The following is a 20,363-nucleotide window of genomic DNA, read 5'->3' on the forward strand; positions in this document are numbered from 1 at the left end:
TCGCCACATCAGCCCACTGGCTAGTTCACTAAATAACTCCTCGCTCGCTGACCCGGGGAATAATCGTCCCCTTAAGGGCCGCGAACTGCCTTTCGCATCCCCCTCGGCAGAAGGTTTCCGCGGGGACCCACTTCTGCGAGTGACCGCCAGGCCGGGAAAACAAGTGAGGGCGGAAAAGAAGAGTTGGTTTCCGGGTCACACGAGCGCTTCCCCGGAAGTGCTTGGAAGAGGTGGGCGCCGCGGGGCATGGCATGGCAGGGCAGGAGTTGGTGGAGGCGCTGCGGTGAGTTGCTACTGGCGGCGGGGGCTGGGGAGGCTATCGGGAGACCCGGGGCTGGCGCGGGAAGGTGGGGGGGCTACTTGAGCGGAGGATCCAGGGCTGAGGTGAGCCCGGAGAAGTCTGCGGGGTGGGGGAGGTCAAAGGGGGATGTGGGGGAGGGGGGCTCTGGCGGGGAAGAGAGCAGTCCGCGCGGGTCCCTGCCCAGGCTCAGAGCGGTGCGGCGGGCGAGAAGTGGGGCACGTCCCCCTGTTGGGCTCTTGAGTTGGCAAAGAATAACAAAGAGCAGCGGGGATGAGGGGCTCCTGGAGGCTGCAGCGCCCCGTCTCTTGGGGTTGGTGCAGAGCAGAAACCATCGGACCTCGGAGCCAGAGTGGGTGCTCGAGCTTCTCCTCCTCCTCCTAGGCTGCCTGCAGCGTCTGGCGATGGTAAAGAAAAGCTCAGGGCTCGGTGAAGGACAGCCGGCTGGTCCTCAGAGGGTGAGGGCCAGCTGCGTTCTTCTGCATTGTGTTGCAGTGCATTTCTGGCAATTAAGAGACAGCTTCCCCTCAATAGAAGCGCCGGCAGAGGCGGATGGTCTCCTGCAGTACATGTACTGAGCTGTGTAGCCTGTGGTGTGGTTCTCTTGCAAGTACTTCTGGTTATCCCAAATAACTGATGGGGTGTTTCGTGATTTTAACTGATATTATTGTGTTATTTTATTTTGGCTTTAAAAGTACACCTACTTTAGGAAATAGGTACACTCATTAATAGCACAATAAAAACAACGAGAAGTCTCATGGCACCTTGTGGACTAACAGAGTTATTGGATGATGAGCTTTTGTGGGCACAATCCACTTCATCAGATGCATCTTATGTGCCAATAAATCTGTTAGTCTGTAAGGTGCCATGGGACTTCTCATTGTTTTTGCAGATGCAAACTAACACGACTACCCCTCTGACAATATCGCAATGAAATCCAAGCAATATGAAACTAACAATTTCACAGAAACTTAGCTTAAGTGGGGAAACAACTCCCTGGGCTATGTTTTGAAGTCTTCCATTGAAATTGACTTAAAGAGCTCATTTTGTTTTCCTTTACTCAGTAATTCTCCTATTTCTGTGTTTTTAGGTTGGGTATAGAAACAAACTGCTTTCCTGAGATGGATGTGAATTGATTCTACAACTGATGATTCTTTCAAATATTCAAAATGTCTTGATCACAACTAACTATCTGGTATTTGTAGATATGATTATTATTGAAGATGAAAACTTATGACAAATGGAAAACTGTAGTTAAAAATAGGAACATTGACTATTATTTGAAGTAGGAAGATTACTCCTCTTCAAAATGGGTGCACTGTGTTCAATTATCAAGTTTGAGAATCTACAGGAACTGAAGAGACTGTGTCACTGGGGACCCATCATAGCCCTTGGTGTGATAGCAATATGTTCTACTATGGCTATGATAGATGCTGTTCTGTGGTATTGGCCTCTGGACACGACAGGAGGAAGTGTAAATTTCATTATGCTCATAAACTGGACTGTCATGATTCTTTACAATTACTTCAATGCCATGTTTATTGGCCCTGGATATGTTCCTTTAGGATGGAAACCGGTAAGGGAGTCAGATAAACTGTCACTAACAGTTACTTTTAATGATGAAATCTTAATATTGATTCTTTGCTAGTAGTCTGGCAATGAAGAACCTAAACTCCTACCTTGCGTGCTTTGCGAGCACAGATTAGAAAATTCTCTGAAGGAAGCATGCTGTAAACCAGGAGTGTCAGACTCATTAGAAGGAGATTAATTTGCTGAATTCTGTTCCAATACAGTCAATGTGTTTGGTGTGTAAATTCAGGATCTGTGTACTCCCTAAAGATGCCCTTTAATGTCATTAGGTTTACACAAGGCAGGGAATATGGTTCAATGCTTTCTTGTCACATTGCTCAGTGAGAATATCTATCCTTTAACCAACCACTAGCTCTGCCATTTGTTTCTCTTCTTCACTCTCAGCCTTTCTCTTTGTCCTCTTCTGCGTCCTTGCTTTTGAATTTCCTTCCCTACAGCAATCCCAGTTTCCAAACCATTTTGCGTCACTCCTGCCTCTTGTCCCCATTCTATCCACTAAAATGATTGGTGGTTAAATGATTGATGTTAACTCTGCAGTGTATTTCTTGTGCTCTCAATTTAGACAGCCTCCTCAAGCTAATTCAAAAGTATTCTTTCACAGTGGAAGGCCAGAGGTACAGTGTTTGAAGTCAGTGGGCCAGAATCTTATTCACCAGTATGCCAGTGGGATGCTCATGATTCTGCCTTTACAGTGATCTATGATACAAAGGCAGGGGAGGGGACCTAAAGCTTCCTTAAGGGTAGCTGGACATTCCACTTTATATGAGGAAGTCACTGGTTTAATGTACCCACTCTTCTTGCCTCTGCTATTGCTGTAAAGAGCATTTTGAGTTGGCAAGAAGGTTGGTAGGAACTCCTTGCATTCTATTGATGCCTAGTGTCATAAAATATTTTAAGGGCCGTTTCTAATTGGCATAAGTTAGAGCAGCCTAAGCCTTCATTAATCTCCTTCGGGGTCCAGATTGGTCCAAGGCTGAGAGAATAGAGAGAAAAATGGACGCATAATAGCAGCACATGTCTGAGGATTCAACCCTGTCTGTTATTCCCCACAGAGAATTACTGCACAAGGCAGGGTGGAGGGCTTACATTTTTCAAGTGGAAATTTATTTCTTTTTAAAGCATTAAAAATAACAAGTGTTAATTGGAATGCTAGCCATAAGTGTTGCTGATTTGTCTCCTACACCCTTCTACCTAACATTTTAAAAGAGTGGAGATCAACCACACTCAGACAAAGCAAAGCACAGAAGCATCATAATTGATATGAAAGTACTCTGGTTGATATGAAACATACTCTGGTTTTGGAATTAAATTTTTCTTTCTGATATGCCTCTTCTTATGCTTAAAGGAAAAATCTCAGGACTGCATGTATCTCCAGTACTGTAAAGTGTGCCAGTCTTACAAAGCACCACGTTCACACCACTGTCGAAAATGTAACAGGTATGGTCTTCCTTGGGTTCCTTTTCCTGGTCTTAAAGCAGCTTATGTTTGTGAATCATTAATTTTCATTGTTTGGCATATTGCTCTCTGTGTTGTGCAGACACTTCCATATTGAACACACTGTGCTGGTTTCCTATATCAAAATACACTGCTTGAAAGTGGAAATGGATTTTTCTTACTGTTCTAACAACAGAGAGTGTATATATATATATAGATATAGATATAGATATATAGTTCAAACAGTCATCTTTAGATATGCTCATTTTTTAAGTTTGGAATATCAGTTCCCATTAAGAATGCTTTAAATAGAAAATATTATTTGGATAGTGAAGTGGGTGGGCAAAAACACCTGGGAAACATTCATCTCCTGGTTGACTCCTCGAACCCAATCATATACTTTGTTTACTTATAAAGTGCTGATTTGAATGAGGACACAGTTCTTCCACCTTTGTACCTGGACTTCAATGGGAATAGTGGGCTGGAAGGATGTAAATTTTTTGTCAGGAAATGAGACTAAAACTTTTTGTAAGCGTACCCCAGAAATGACTGGTTCAGCATAATAAACCCATAATATAAATTTTATAAATCACAAAACAAAACATTCCTGTTGCACCTTAAAGATGAACAGTATTGTTCATTAAGCAATGAACTTTCATGATTCAGACTCTCCTCTTCAGATCTGGAGAATAACTGATAACTGAGAGGAAAAGAATGTAAAAAATGAAAGAAAAAAAAAACAAATTTTTTTTCATTTTTTTTCCCTATCTTTTTTTTTTTTTTTTAATTCCTTTTCTCTCAGTTATCACATATTTTCAGAACTGGAGGGGCATCACATTACTGTCTATTCCAGGAAAAGTGTTCAATAAGATTCTCTTTTGGAGAGAATGAATCATGGAACAGTCACTTGAGTGGAATTCCCCCTTGTACATAAACCTTTATAGACTTTGAAAAAGCCTTCACCAGCGTTGATAGAGATGCTTCGTGGAAACTGCTGCAACACCATTGCATCCCATCCAAAAATTGTTAGCCTGATCCCTTCAGCGTACAAACCCTCAACATGCCAAGTTGGTCACAATGGCATCTTGACAGAATCCTTCAGAATACTCTCAGGAGTGCGACAAGAGTGCCTATTGTCACCTTTCCTGTTCTTGAATACAGTGGACTGATTATGATCAGGACAAGAGATGGCCATCAACGGGGCATTCAGTGGACACTTTTCAAACAGTTAGAACACGTTGATTTTGCTGATGATGTCACTCTCCTTTCACACCAACATGAAAGCATGAAAGAGAAGGTTGCAACGCTAGAGAGAACCTCCTCAGTGACTGAACTGAGCATTAGCAAGGGAAAGACCAAGACAATGAGGATCAACCAGCCCAACACCAATACCATCATGCTGGGAGGGATCACCTGGAAGATGTGAAGCAGCTCACCTACTTGAGGAGTATTATGGGCAAACAAAGGAACAAACAAGAATATCAATGCCAGGATAGGGAAAGCAACAGCTGCATTCAAGACTCTTCTTCTTATATGGAGTTCACAAATAATATCTGCAAAGAGAAAGCTGTGGATCTTCAACACAAATGTGAAGAGTGTGCTCTTGTATGAATGCGAGACCTGACATAATAGAAAGTCTTCAAATCACAAGCTATAGATTTCTGTAAAGAGATGCCTGAGGTACATGCTTCATATCAAATGTCAAGACAGTCAAAATGAGGAGCTTTGGAACAGAGCAGGACAAGAACTACTTGACATTCAAGTGAAGAGAAGAGAGTGGGGATGGCTAAACCACACTCTTAGAAAACCATCATCCAGCATAGTCCATCAGGCGCTCAGATGGAACCCGCAAGGAAAATGCAAAAGAGCAAGACTTCAGACAACATGGAGAAGATCTACCGAGAGTGAAAGATAACTGGGATACTCCTGGCAGGGGATGGTATAGCCACGGCCAAGAAGACTTGTAGATGACCTACACTCCACCCGGAGTACAGAGGTTTAAGTCAAGTATCAGTTATTCTTCAAATCTGAAGAAGTGGGTCTGTCCCACAAAAGCTCATCGTCTAATAAATATTATTGTTATCTTTAAGGTGCTATAGGACTGTTTGTGTTTGTTTGTTTTTGTGAAGATACAGATTAACACAGCTACCCCTCTGAGACTTTATAAATCACAGTGAGCTAGCCATTTCCTAAATCTTTCAGTTGCTTTGTTTTGAATTTAAATAGTTTTGTAAGAGCATGAACAGCTGCACCGAAAGGGAATATGACTTGAAAAGTTGCACAAACACTTCTAACAATCTTCAGTGGGGTCATATTTACAGTTCTCTTATTTAGTTCAGCAATGCATGAAGTGTAAGCCTTTTGAGAACATAAAAGGAGGAAGTTGCAACATACTCCTTGATTTATTTCTGTTAACATTGGCTGTGTGAAATTGAATCTGTTTTATCAAGGTTATGCTGAGCTGCGTCATTGTGTGCATTACAGGAAGAAAGGAGTTAGAAACTGAGGGACGGCACTGTAATTTGTATGTACATCAGTATGTGCTTTCTTAAAAAAAAAAAAAAATCTTAAAATTAGACTCCTGTCTACAAGTTACTGTTTTTTTAAAGAACTGTTGATTCTGAAAGAGAAGGCTGAAGTTTATTTGTTTGAACTATGAAGTTCTGTTAACAATCAACCTTTCACAAAACAATATATTTGAAGAATTTATACTATCCATAGAGTGTAAGATTTTCATAGTGTGAAGTTTGTGAGTGAATGCTAAGCTAAGCCTTTCTAAGATAAGGGAACTGGCTGCAGAGAATTGACTAGGACTATGGCTCTCAAACTAGTTATCAGAGCCTGTTTATTTGCACCATTGAAGTATATTGCTCTATTAGAGCCCAGTCCATTACTCTTAAACCTTGGTTTACACACAGTTTCAACAAGAGGTGTGATGTTTATATTCATTTTCTTAAACTGACGGAACTTTGTGTATTGACTTTCTTATAGCAATTTAATTTGTATCTGTACGCATAAGCTAAACCAATATAACCAGTTCTAAACTGACATTTGAGCACCCACATGAGTTTGTATTCATTTACCTAAAGAGGATTTAAACTAATTTTAACTGAAATTGGTGTGACTTCTGTGTGTAGGTTTTTTCAGCGGCTTTAAAACTAAATATGATGCTGTAGTTTTGAAAATCACACTTCCTTGTGCAAATTTTATAGTTAACCCCTAGCTGAAAGAGATTAAAGAAAGATCTCTTTCCCCTTTTGGTTTTTCCAATTGTTTACTTTGGGTGTTTGTATAGTTCACTATTTTGTTGATGGTACATGGCTTGCTGTGCCCAGTATTTACTGGAAACGGCAGCAGAGCTGAAAGCAAAAGAAATCAGCCAGTGATATCCTGCAAAGAGAGCAGGGTAATTGGGGTGAGTAGAGTATGGGAATGGCCTTCATGACTCCTGTAAAGGGAAGAAGATGTGTCCTAAACATCTGCAGAGGAACAGAAAAATCCCTTTTTTTTTTTTCTTTAAAAAAAAAAGAGTTCTAAGCCATACCTATTTGAAAGTGCTCTATTAGAAACAGAAGTTTGTGAAACTGAATATTATTTAGTAATTACAATCATCACTTTAAATGAAAACACAAAAGAAATTAGAGGAGTTGGGCAGCAGGGGAAAGCTATGCACCCTTTATCTGTCTATTATCACGTCTAGGTGCTTGGTATAAATTCAGATGTGGTCAGAATTAGTGAAGGAGCAAATACATGTGAGGATGGGAACCAAGTGCACTGACCTGGATAGATTAGAATTGTAGGCGATGCACAGATCTAATACACACCTAGGGAGGGGAATTAAAGATACAGAATAGTGGATTTAACTGAACATCTATGCTTGTTGCTTTGAAATTGGTTTCTTTTCATTTTGTACTCTCCTAATACCATTTCACATAATTCAGAATTGCAGCTGTCACGTGGAAAGCAGGGAGTTGAGTGGAAGGAAGGAAGGAGATTGTCTTATGGACTGTCTCTTAAAAAAGTGAGAACCAGAGGGCTAGATCAGTGTTTCTCAAACTGGGGTCCATGGGCCGTGGGATCCCTTAGCCCCGCTGATCAACTTTTCTCCCCAGTTCCTGCTTTCTTCCCTCCCTCAACTCCTCACCTCCTGGACTAAGGCACTGGTTCTAACCAGCTCCTGGAAGAGGCAATTGGATCCCTGTAGCCCCATGGCATATGAGCATCTAGGGAGGCTCCACGTGCTGCCCCGCCCAGGTACCAGCTCTGAGGCTTTCATTGGTTGAGACCCAGAAACGGAGCTGCAGAAGCAGCGCCTGTGGGTGCAACAGTAGCATGTGGAACCTTCCTGGCCACCAGTGAATACAGAGACTGCAGGGACCTGGCAGCTGCAGTGAGCACTGCCAGGATCCCACACCTCAACACCCTACCCCAGACTGGAGCATCTTTCTGCAGATCAAACGTCTCATTCCTGGTTTCACCCAGATCCCATGCCGCCAGCTGAAGCCCACACCCCCTTGAACTTCTACTCTAGCCCAGCAAAAGTGAGTGAGGGTGGGAAAGAGCGAGCGACAGAGAAAAGGGGGTGGAGCAAGAAGGGTGTGACACCTTGAAGAAGGGGCAGGGCAGGGATGAGGTGTTGGTGAAGGAGCGGGAAAAAGGGTCATTGAAAAATTTAAATCAGAATGTGAGGGAGTTCGTCAGGTTGCTAAAGTTTGAGAACCACTGAACTAGAGAATCAAATAAATCTTCACCTTCTCTAATTGCTATAATTCTAGGCTGCTTTAGAGAAAACTCAAGTAGTTGTATATATACAGAGGGAGGGTTGCCAGAAATTTAGTTTATGCTTTTTTTTAAAGTACTGCTAATATCGCTAGAAATATCACTGGTGTTCTTGAATGACAATAGTAATTTTTATTTTTTGTTCTTAGGTGTGTAATGAAGATGGACCATCATTGTCCATGGATCAATAATTGTTGTGGGCATCAGAATCATGCATCCTTCACTCTGTTTCTCCTGTTAGCCCCACTTGGATGTATCCATGCTTCTTTCATTTTTGTTATGACCATGTACACTCAGCTTTATAACAGGGTAAGAAAACATGCACTTCATTAATAATCTCCCATCATCCTGATTAACATGCCCCCTTCGAAGTTGGGCGCAAGTGTAGACACAGCCTGAATGTTCCAAGCATTGTTTAAAGCAGATGGTTAGCTTATCTCTGCATGTAAAAGTGCCTCAGCCCCATGCGGTCTCTTTTTTTATGTCGTTCCTCACAATCACTGTTTTCCATCTACTGTGGTTCATTATTGATCATAGACAGTTTCTGAGCAACACTCTTGGGTGTTGGGTATTTGTTTTGCTATATGGTTTGGATAGTGACTATATCAAGTATCTTTTGCTGGTTTTTTTCTGCCTGTGTTGTCCAAAATCGATTTTTCTCTTGTGTTCAAGAAGAGACTAGGCTGATTATCTCAGGAATAATCTAAGACTGAAAATAATCTAGAACAAACTAATTTAAATCAAGAGAAGTTCAAATAAAATGTAAGCTGTATTTGCTGTGGAATCCTTGCCTTTTCATAGAATTACATTCCCAATTCTAAGCTTTCATTTAAAAATACAGTGTTTCAGGTTTGCATGGTTGTAAAGAAAAGCTTGAAAATACCAGTTGAGTGTAACTGCAAAAAGACCTCTGCTGAGTTTGCAGACAACCCAAAGCAACAGCCTGGAGAGGTGTGTGTGACCTGCCTACTTCATCATTTTGGGTTGTTTTCTTAAACGTGTGGATGCAAACCTGTGCCATATTGTAAACAGAAAATGTGTGGACAGCATGATGCTTGTCTGAAGCTACCAAAGAATTTCTACTGCTGTGAAACAGACATTAGGGAGTTTGCTGCAGAATTTAGAACCAGCTTGCTGTGCTCAACAAAGACTTGCTACTGGCAAAGAACAAACGTGAAAATATTTGACAGACTACTAATGTAACTTTTAAGAATCACTGTTTCTGCATTAAAAACCTTGCAGAGGCTTGAACTCAGGTTTCTTATTGGTAACATCTCTTTTACAGTGTTGGAAAATAACAGCAATTTAATCATCTTTTCCATTAATAGATCTCTTTTGGGTGGAGTTCTGTAAAAATTGACATGAGCGCAGCTAAAAGAGACCCACTTCCTATTGTTCCTTTTGGATTGTCTGCATTTGCTGCATCTTTATTTGCACTGGGACTGGCATTAGGAACAACCATAGCAGTTGGTATGTTGTTTATTATCCAGGTGAGTTTAACAGCTTTTGTTACAAGTGGCTAAAGGCTGCAACAATTACTGGGGTGGCTACTGATGTAAATTGATGAACATAAGTATGGCCATAATAGGTTGGACTAGTGGTCCATCTAGCCCAGTATCCCATCAGCTGACAGTGGCCAATGCAACACGTTTAAAAGGGAATTAGCAGAACAGGGTAGTTATCATTGATCCGTCCTCTGTCATCCAGTCCCAGACAGACAGAGGCTTAAGAACGTCCACAGCATAGGTTTGCATCCCTAACCATTTTGACTAATAGCCATTAATGGAGCTATCCTCCATGAACTTTTTAATTAATTTTTGAACCCAGATATAGGTCTGGCCTTCACAGGATCCCCTGGCAGTGCGTTACACAGGTTGACTGTGGGAGGTGTGAAGAAATACTGCCTTTATTTGTTTTTAACCTGCTGCCTGTTTCATTTGGTGACTCCTGATTTTTATGTTATGTGAAAGGGTAAATAACATTTCTGTATTTGCTTTCTCCACACCATTTGTAATTTTATAGACCTCTGTCATATTACCTTTAGTCTTCTCTTTTCTGACCTGCGCAGTCAGTCTCTTTAATTTCACATGAGGAGAGATTTGTTACTCTTCTCTATAGCTTTTCCATTTCTAACATACAGATGGGGCAACTAGACCCGCAGATAGCTTTCAAAGTGTGGGTATACCATGTCTTTATGTAGCTGAATTATGATATTTAGTGCATTATCTATCCCTTTTTAAAGTTTCCACGTAGAAGAGGTGGAACAGATGTCAGCATTAAAATGGAAACAATTTTTCCAACTTTGTATAACTCTTCTTCTAATTTTTCTTTTTGCACATTTTCATTTCCTTCATTTCATACCTTATTCTTTCTATCATTTTCTTTCATTGAAGAGTGTAATCTAATGGATAAAGAGGATGTGGAACTTAGAATCACTGGGTTCTGTTTCCAAAAAACAGATCTTGTAACCTCTCAGTCTCAGTGTCCTCATCCTTACAATAAGGATAATAATTGATGTTGTGGTGAATGATTTGTTGTGGTTTTTTTTTTTTTTTTGAAGTGCTTTGAAATCCTCTGATAGGTGTGATACAAGAACAAAGTATTGCATTGTGTATTATGAGTGAGGCCTAAAATGACCATTTTTAATGATATGTGTGCATTACAAGCGAGGGCATTATAGCAAGGTAGGCGTCTGCAAGCTAATTTTAGAAAGACATCAACTAGTATTGTGAAGATGTGTTGATGTAAGTTTCAATATGGGCTAATAACCCAGGTACGTACAGGGTTCCCAGCAGACACATGCTTGGGCGCTGAGCCTATGCCACCACGTCTTCACTACCATCACACACTCAGCCTAAAGAATCGAGTTAGAAAACATTTTTTTTTGTGCTGATTTTTTTTATATGTGTAATATTTTATAAGATTGCCGTGAACTTTTAACCTAAACAGTTTCCTGTGGTGTTGGAATGACTGTTATGTTAACTGAAATACTGTTTGCCCAGTTGATGTACAGATTGCACCTCCCTTATCCAGCATGCTCAGACCTTGCAGGTCGCAAACAAGAGAATTTGCTGGACAAGGATGGTGGAAAGCCCAGGGTCTGCCACAGGGCTCCAGCCAGCTCCTGCACGCACACCTCTCCCACCACATGGCAGGCAGGGGCTCCAGCTCCCAGCCTCATGGGGCAAGAAGGGGTTCCAGCACAGGTTGGCAGCAGCATCCCAGCCCCTGCTGCCACAGGGCAGGGGAGGGCTCCAGGTCTCAGCCCCACCAGGCAGGCGGGGGCTCCTGGTCCTGGCCCTGCAGCAGCCTCGCAGCTCCTGCTCTGCAGGGCAGGCAGGGGTTCTGGGTTCCAGCCCCACAAGGCACACAGAGACTCCAGGTTCCAGCTCCAGAGGCAAGCAGAGGCTCCGGGTCCCAGCCCTGCACCAGTCTCCAAGCCCCTGCCGCAGGAGGGGGTCTCCAGCTCCAAGCTCCTGCTGCAGGAGGGGGTCTCCAGCTCCCAGCCCCTCAGTAGCCTCCCAGCTCCTGCTGCCATGGGGCTAGCAGGAGCTCCAAAGCAGGTCCACAGCAGCCTCCCAGCCCCTGCTACCATGGGGTTGGCAGAGGCTCGGAGTCCCACCCTGCAGGGCAGGCAGGGGCGCCAGGCCCTGCTCCTGCAGCAGCCTCCTGACCCCCACTGCTGCAGGGCAAACAGGGCTCCAGCTCTCAGCCCTGCTGGGGCTCCTACACCTGCCTGCTGCTCTGTCATTGGCAACATCCCTGGTCCTGCCAGACTGGGGGGGGTGTTGCTGGACTAGAGAGTACTGGATTTGAGAGGTGATTCCTGTACTTCCTACATGTAGCCTATGCCAATTTTGCCTAATGTTTTTGCTTTTTTAGATGAAAGTCATTCTGAGGAATAAAACTTCAATCGAATCATGGATTGAAGATAAGGTAGGCTTTAATACCAGCACACCCTGCAGTGTATTCTACCATGGTGCCAATGCACACTATTTCAGTCTTTCTATTATTTTTCCTCTCTGGCTTTAAAAGGTATTGTTGCATTGTAAAACATTGTTTCAGCTTAGCACTGATTTAAGCTTGCTTACAAAGCACACCTGTAACCAAGTGTTGCTGGAACATATCAAAATAGAAGACGCATCTTTCAAAGACAACTTTTATTTGGGGCATAGGAGATGAACCCAGAAATTAAATTTCCTTTTGAACATTTACGTTGTCTGAAGCATGTGGCTCTTTACCTGGAATTACAGGCAATCTTCCTCCATTAGCTTTTTACCCAGGCTTGCCACCTTTGCTGTCACACACCCTCCCCCGTTTTGACAACTCTGCCAGTTTGGGCCTCGAGTAGGTGATGGGTATTTTTATGCTGGTTTAAATGACTACTTTATTCATCATGGAAAGCGTTTCCTAAACTAATTCTTAACACCTTCCCCTGGTTCAAATCCTGCCATGATAGCTGCTTATTCTGTAACACCTAACAAGAAGTCAGTCAAATAACAAGTGCAAAGTGTGAGGCTGTCAGAGGTCATGACTCTTCTTAAAAAGAAAAAAAAAAAAGTATATTGCAATGTGGAGCCCCCAAACTGTGCACATATGTGACCTGTTATCATTGTCCTCCCCCACCTTTTGTTGTTTCTCATGTTCACTTGTTACTGTTTGTCTTAAATTGTGTTCAGACAGAGACTGTATGGGACCACATTACCTAGCATAGTAAGACCTTCTCTGCACAGAAGCTGCCCCAGATGGGCCTTAATCCGAACTTGAATCTTTCAGTGCAACCACAGTACAAATAAAACATGAGGTTCTGCACCTGGCAGCTTCCTATTAAAATGAAATAGGGAACTGGCTGTCTGCTTGCGTATGCAGGCAGTCCTAGCGGTATGACTTTCTCCAAGTACGGATTTATTGTACAGGTTTCCTAAAGTAGTAATATGTTCCTGTTGCAAACTACATGCATACAGAAGAACGTTTAAACCCCTAAACCATGTAGTATTAAATATCAGTCTGTGAGAATTCTGCAATTTTACTATGGTTCCAAATGTAATAGTTGCAGAATTCCCCCAGAACTTTATTTAGTTTTCTGTGACTGTGCCACTAGATGTCACTGTTACTTAAAGAATTAAAAAACTAGGGAGGTAATAAAAGTGAAAGTTCAGAATATACATGTACAGGTTGAATCTCTCTCATCCAGCACCCTCAGGACCTGACCATTGTCAGATGAGAGAATTTGCTGGACCACAGGAGGTCAATGTAGTCTAACACATTACAAACACTTCCTCTGCTTACTGGCCTCTTACAAGACATTTAGGAGTAAATTAGAGTTAAATAACAGCACAGAACACTGAGAGCCAGGACTGTTGGCTGTAAACAAACTTTATAGGGCCATGGGAAATGTGGCTATACCATGATAAGTGGTCGCCCAGCTAACTAAAATCATGGCAGATTACAGAGTTTGCTGGACAAGAGCGCGCCGGATGAGAGAGGTTCAACCTGTACGTGAACTCATTTGAAGAGCATAAGCATTATTTCAGATAATACCAAATTACTTATGTATGATATAAAAAAGCCCACAAACTCTAAGTTAAGAAAAATTACCAACTTTTGAAAAGTGGCCAGACATCAACTGTTTTAAGAATAGCTCATGCTATGGTCCAAATTTTTCGCTTATATTTATCAGTGATGTGTCTGATCTTGTTGTTATGTGTAGCAGGGTAACTGGCCCCCTTTAAGAAAGGCTGTAGGGTCCAATGCTCCTGTGACAGATTACCTGCAGCCCTGTTGGGCTTAAAGGAAGGCAACTGGGCATTGACAGAAGGGAAGTGGGTGCACATACGGGAAAATAGAAGAGAGCTGTTGCTGAAGAGGCTCAGGAAACAGCAGGGGAATCTGTTGTGGGAGTGGTCTGAGAGTCCAACAAGCACAGGCCCACTAAGGGGGCCTGAGCAACCCCCAGCTGCATGCAGGGGAACTGAGAAGAGCCTCAGAGCAGGCTAATAACTGTGCCCAGTGGACGGGCTTAAAGCCAGACTCAGGCAGGAGATGGTCCTATGCCCTATTACCAGAGGCTGGGAATGGACAATGGGCTGGGTCCACTCAATTATTGTCCTGTTACATTCATTCTCTCTGAAGTGTCAGGCTCTAGCCACCATCAGAAGACAAGAGTTTTAGGTTAGACGAATCATTCATCTGAGCCAGTCCGGCCAGTCACATGTTCAATGGGAGACTGGGGTGGAGGAAACTTAACTGTGGTTGATTTTACATTGGGGTTAGTCTGTTAGGAAACCAGTCCACAGAAAACAGGTATGTGAGCAGGTATAACTCCCTGTGGATTATTCCCAGGAATCTGTGAAGGGAATGTGGCAAAGGCAGATGGTGGAAGTTGCCCAGTTACACCACAGGAGCTGAGTGAATAAAACCCATTCCAAAATTACAATGGTGGTTGTATACAAGGCTGTAAAATGTCACAGACTAGGGAGGTTCTGCCTCTCACATTCATGGCCTTATGGGACTGTAGGGCCTGTACAGCACGTTTGTTACTCTTAATATTTGCTGTATGATTTTGTATACGTTTTCTATGTGCAGGCCAAAGACAGAATCCAATATTACCAAACAGGAGAGATCTTTATTTTTCCCTATGACATGAGAAGTAAATGGAAGAACTTCAAGCAGGTATTTACATGGTCAGGGATGCCTGAGGGAGATGGCCTTGAATGGCCAGTGAGAGAAGGGTGCCATCAGTACACTTTGACAGTAAGTATTTTTCTCAGACCTCTCCACTGTTTTACATGCACACATCCCCCCGCAGGTGTCCACTTATATCATACTCCTGAGGTACAAGGCTGGTGGTCTTCTCTGTGGGAATCATGAGTGGCTCTGGGAGCATTCTTGCAATTTGGCTGTTCTGTTTTAGCAATCTCAGGTGTCCACTTGTGTCATGCATTATAAATCCTGTTTTTTAAATGATCCCATACAAAATAAGAGTGATTATGCCACAGAGACAATGAAAATATAAGGTCTGTCAAATCTTTCCCCATCTGTAATAGAGTAGATTGAGGAAACGTTAAATTTTGTGTCTGAGAATTTTAAAGGCCCATTGTGACAGGCCCCCCAAAGTGCAGCTTGGGACTGTGGAATAACTGTGCTCTCTTAATAAACAAGGGGTTCTGCAGCACCTTAAAGACTAACATTTTTTATTTATTAAGTAGTGAGCTTTCATGGGTAAGACCACTTTCTCAGATTTTGGAGTAGACATTAGTATCCAGGGTTTATATAGGAAGGTCACTAATTCTACCTGTAGAAGAAGCAAATTAAGTTAAGTAGGACGTGTGCCATTCCTGCAAATATCAATGGTGGAGAAATTGCCCTTGTATAATGCATAAAATAATTGAAATCCTGTTAGGGCCGTATTTAAAATTGTTAAATATGCAAATGAATTCCAATTCAGATGTCTTCCTCTGTAATCTTGTGGTAAAATTCTTTTGAAGACAGACTGCTACTTTTAAATCCTCTATTGAATGTCCAGGGAGGAGAAAGTGTTCCCCCCATTGATTTATGTGTATTCCAGTTCCTGACGTCAGATTTATGTCCATTCATCCTTTGGTGCAGAGATGTCCAGTTTGTCCAGTGTACATGGCAGACAGGCATTGCTGGCACGTGATGGCATATATCACATTAACAACAAGAAATACCGTGGCACCTTGTAGACTACGTGCATCTGATGCAGTGGGTCTTTGCCCACAAAAGCGTATGTGCCAGTAAATCTGTTAGTCTGTAAGGTGCCACAGGACTTCTTGTTTGTTTTTGCAGATACAGACTAACATGGCTACTCTTCTGATACTATATGATGTTAGTGTATGTGCAGGTGTCTGAGCCCCTGATGGTATGGCCAATTGCACTTAGGTCCGCTGATGGTGTCAGTAGAATGGATATGTGGACAGTACTGGCAAGGAGGCTTGTTGCAAAGATTGGTTTCTGAGTTAGTGTTTCTGTGATATGGTGTGTGGTTGCTGGTGAGTATTTTCTTAAGGTGGGCGGCTGTCCATAGGAGAGGACAGACCTGTCACCAAAGGCCTGTGACAGTGAGGGATCATGTTCCAATATCAGCAGTAGATTGTCAATGATGCTCTGGAGGGTTTAAGCTGAGGGCTATAGGTGATGACAGGTGTTGTTCAATTTTCCTTTTTGGGCCTTTTATGAAGTATGTGATTTCTGGGTACTTATATGGCTCTGTTTATTTACTTCCCCTTTAAGCTTGGTAAGTGCTTGCATACTAAGCTTGGTAAGCGCTTGCAGACCTGCATCTGACAAAGTGGGTCTTTGCCCACGAAAGCTTCTGCTCATACATTTCTGTTAGTCTATAAGGTGCCACAGGACCCCTTGTTGCTTTTGCAGATCCAGACTAATACGGCTACCCCTCCGATACTTGCATACTAAATGTTGCCTTAAACTCCTCATTATAATCTTTTCCAGATAGAGCAATTGAAACAAAAAGCAGACAAGCGAGTAAGAAGCGTAAGTATTTGTGTTACGTAACATGTTTCCTGTGTTGATATATGTAAGTTATTACTAGTATATTAGTTTTTGGCAAAATGGAGCTTTATTACTGCCTAAGCAGTTTAACTCTTGGGAAATACAGACTTTGATTTCCTATTTAATTCTAATATCGACATTATTTTACATTGCATTTTTTTACATTTAAATTCTTTTTAGATTGTAGTTGAGCAGGGGAGTCAAGTACACAAATACATCCCTGATGATACAAGATAAGGATGACTCATCTTTTTTTAAACAGTTAACATAGGTTTTAGAATGCCTGTGAAAGTGGAGCTGTGGCCACACTAGCCCTTCCTTGTGGAAGGGGCTATGGTAATGTGGCACTTCAGAATATGCTAATGAGGTGCTGACATAAATAGTTGTCACTACACCTCAGATTTCTCAGTACGTTTGAATTGATATTTGTTATGAAATGAAGGTTAATGAAGGAAAGGTGAGACTAACAGCAAAGGAGTCACTTCTTGCACTACACTACCGTGATCTGTTTAAATTGGCAGGTGCGGTACCAAGCAATAGAAGATTACAATGGTGCCTGCTGCCCTGTGACTAAAGGTGTTAAAACATTCTTCACAACCCCATGCACTGAAGAACCAAGAATTGCACTGCGGAAAGGGGATCTGATTTTAGCCACTAGAGGCTTGAAGTTAGTGTCTTTATACATTTAACTTGATTGAGAGAAGTTGCTGTGATTTAACATTACTGTCTAATGAATATATTTGCACCTTTTTCAGACACTGGATGTATGGAGACAAATTTCTTGATTCAACTACTGACGGTACGAAACAATTACTTTTAATTATTGTTCAGGAAGCAAATCCATATAGTATAGTCTTAGGTGGTGCATTGTGCAAGCATAAATAAGTTGTTAGAAAATAAATTTCCCGGACTAAAATTGTGGTAAATAGTAACTGTTAATCCTCCAAATACAGAGTATAGAACATTTACAGATACACCAGATTTTATAAATGAATAAAGGCTGTATTTTCACTCAGTTTAATACACTCTATACAAATATTTCCTGGATGGTATAAAGAAGCTTATTCTGTAAATTGGTAAAACCCTAGTAAATGGCAACTTGAGGAGTGTATCACTCCAAATAGAAAATCCCTTGTCATGATTATAATTTTTTCTTTTAGATGGCAATGATTTGTAAACCTGTTAAATATTTTTAATTAAAAATATACTGAATGCAAAACATACAGCTCCAACATCTGTAGCATGTTCATATCCTTGAGTCAAGACTGATTCTAAGTCCATGTTTTATGAACCTTCAAAACTATAAACTGTGTGTAAGGTCTCGAATTCTACAGAAGATTAATTTCTGACAAGTGGTATCAGATTTTAGGGCCTGGTAGTTCTGATTATCATCTTGCAATATCTACTTCCATCTGTACTTAAATTCCAGTGATTGTTTTCTAGCAGCTTCTATCTCAAACAATTAGAAATTAACACTTTACAATTGAAAAGCAGCTTGTAATACCAGCTTCAGAATGGAATTTCTAAGTTCACAAATACTGCTTGCTCAGAATCAGACTAGAAACAAAAAAAAAAGTAGAGATAGTCATGATGCGTGTGCCTTTCTTGGAAGGTCTGAGACTGCATAAGGCTAGAAATGCTTAGCAGTTGATTCCAGTAAATTTTTCTAAATACTGATCTTAAGCCATTCATCAAAGTCAGTAATGTCAAGTCCTGCATTCTGAGGGTTATATGGTGTTCAACCATTAGGGTGAATAAAGAGGAAGATCCCTGGTAAATACTATATTATAGCTCAATGTTTCTCAACCTTTTTAAAATAAAGTACCCCTTTATTTAAATAAATAAATACCCCCAGTACCTACAATTCTGAGAGAGAATTTTTTTCTACCATCGAAACACATTTGTTTAAATAACTTAATCGTAACTGGTTGTGTGGAAAAAATTGTCTGTGGGCAATAAACTTGCCACTGTAGTTATGACTCTGCAGAAAGGATAAGCAAACAAATTAGATGAACATAAAATAAGTCCAATTTTTTTATTCATAAAAAAAAGTTTGAGAAATATTGCATTAATGTACCCTCTGGAAGAGTTCTGAGTACCCCCATGGGTACAGGGACTGCAGTTTAGAACCACTGTTGTAGCTAATTAGTGCATCTTTTCTTGCCATCAGATGGAATGAGAGTCAGAGGCTGGTTCCCAAGGAAATGTGTGGAAAAATGTCTGTATGACTCTGAAACGGACCAGCCATTGGATGGAGAGAAGAAAAATAGATAGCCTTTCTGTCATCTTCACAAATAAATGCAAATGTTCCTTTCAGACCACGATCCTCTACTTGAAACCTTCTGTATCTTTCTTTAGACTTTTACAGGGAACATGGTGTGAAAGTGACATTTTTCTCTCAATTAAATGGTATCCTAGTGACAGAGTTTGCATATTTTTTTATGAATGTTTTTATAACTCAAGAAGCCATTCCACCTTGATGTGTTTGAGGTACAAAGGTTCTCCACCTTAAGACAAAATTGTTTTCTTTACTGTTTAACTGAAGAATTTTTATTTAATTGCAGATTGCGGGATCTTTATTTTTAAATTTTTCCACAACAGCATCTGTGGCTAGTGCATGCTGCTTTTCCTTTGTATATTTTTCTTGTTTGTGTCCCCCCTGCCCAACCCAGTGGACCCTGAAAGCTATAAACTTGGAATTCAAATGCAAGTATAAAATTTGCTACCTGTGACTTTTAATAATGTAACTTTTGTCAATCACAAATAAACAAGGTGTGTTCTGTACAACTGTGCATTTAAATGTGTCAGTTGTCAACAATTTTGTGAGGAAGATTAAGAACTGAAACATTCTCTGCTACTGATTGTGATCAGTATCCTTTGTATACTCTGGTAAGAGAGCAAAGTCCACCTAGTAAGCGGCACAGTTACAGAGCTAGCAGCAACTCTGTCCCCTCTCTGATCTGAGAACCCACCACAGGGGTTGGGCCTCTTGCCCTTACTTGTCTCAGGGTAGAATTTCATAATTCATTCACTCCTAAGCTGAGACTGCTGCCTTGTATATACAGCCTGTTTATCAGCCTGCATGGCTATAGGTTTTGGAATCAGCATTCTTCTTACTACAAAATAATTGCATTTAGCAGTTACAATAAATCATTGGTTGATTTTTCTTTAACTCAGGTTACATCTTTTAAAGTACTAACATTCTATGCTGACAGCCTAGGCAAGCTTAGCTACTTAACACATTTATTAATTTCACTGAGTCCCTTTCCCCCTGCCCCCAAGAATCCTTTTAAATCCAGGAAGTGTTTTCCCTTCTCACAGAGAAGAGAGACAGTTAACTGTTCTGGCATTTGCAGTTAAATACAAGCTGTTAGGGCCAGTTTGAATTGTATTTCCCTTCCTGGATGAACTCCAATATAAATGTTTCCCAGTAGATGTCAAAGATGTGTGTGCAGAGCAGGCCACCATACAGTAGAAACAAATTATTTAAGAGCACTTCTCTACTTGTCTACTGCTGCAGTATACCCCTACTCTTCTAACTGGCTAGGTTTTACTTATTAATGATTTAACTATTGTAGGGAGTCTAATGACATACACAAAGGGGTGTAATGGCATTAGCCTGACTGCTTAAATAAACTTAATTGCAATAAAGTCACCTATCACCCTGGCTCACAGACTTGTTGTTTGGTAGGGAAGTGAGACAGTTATAGCTGGTTGAAGTGCTTCACTT

General features: G+C 41.3%; 1 protein-coding gene across 3 annotated transcripts; it reads left to right on the forward strand.

Annotated features, from left to right (window-relative positions):
* The first annotated feature begins 200 nt into the window (after nucleotides 1-200).
* ZDHHC6 (zDHHC palmitoyltransferase 6) lies at nucleotides 201-19,525 on the forward strand. Of its 3 annotated transcripts, none has more exons than XM_074999178.1 (11): nucleotides 201-283; nucleotides 1,389-1,493; nucleotides 3,234-3,325; nucleotides 8,251-8,410; nucleotides 9,430-9,591; nucleotides 11,984-12,037; nucleotides 14,687-14,854; nucleotides 16,574-16,615; nucleotides 17,155-17,300; nucleotides 17,389-17,432; nucleotides 18,804-19,523. In XM_074999178.1, exons 2-11 carry the CDS (start codon nucleotides 1,446-1,448, stop codon nucleotides 18,905-18,907), a joined length of 1,020 nt encoding a protein of 339 aa, XP_074855279.1. In that variant the 5' UTR covers nucleotides 201-283; nucleotides 1,389-1,445; the 3' UTR covers nucleotides 18,908-19,523. The 3 variants fall into 3 exon arrangements, with proteins under 3 accessions (XP_074855279.1, XP_074855277.1, XP_074855276.1); XM_074999176.1 differs by having other exon boundaries at nucleotides 240-283; nucleotides 1,389-1,874; nucleotides 14,687-14,773; nucleotides 18,804-19,525; XM_074999175.1 differs by having other exon boundaries at nucleotides 240-283; nucleotides 1,389-1,874.
* Nucleotides 19,526-20,363: the final 838 nt, after the last annotated feature.

This window comes from Carettochelys insculpta, chromosome 7 (assembly GCF_033958435.1).
Source record: "Carettochelys insculpta isolate YL-2023 chromosome 7, ASM3395843v1, whole genome shotgun sequence".
Taxonomy (NCBI): domain Eukaryota; kingdom Metazoa; phylum Chordata; order Testudines; family Carettochelyidae; genus Carettochelys; species Carettochelys insculpta.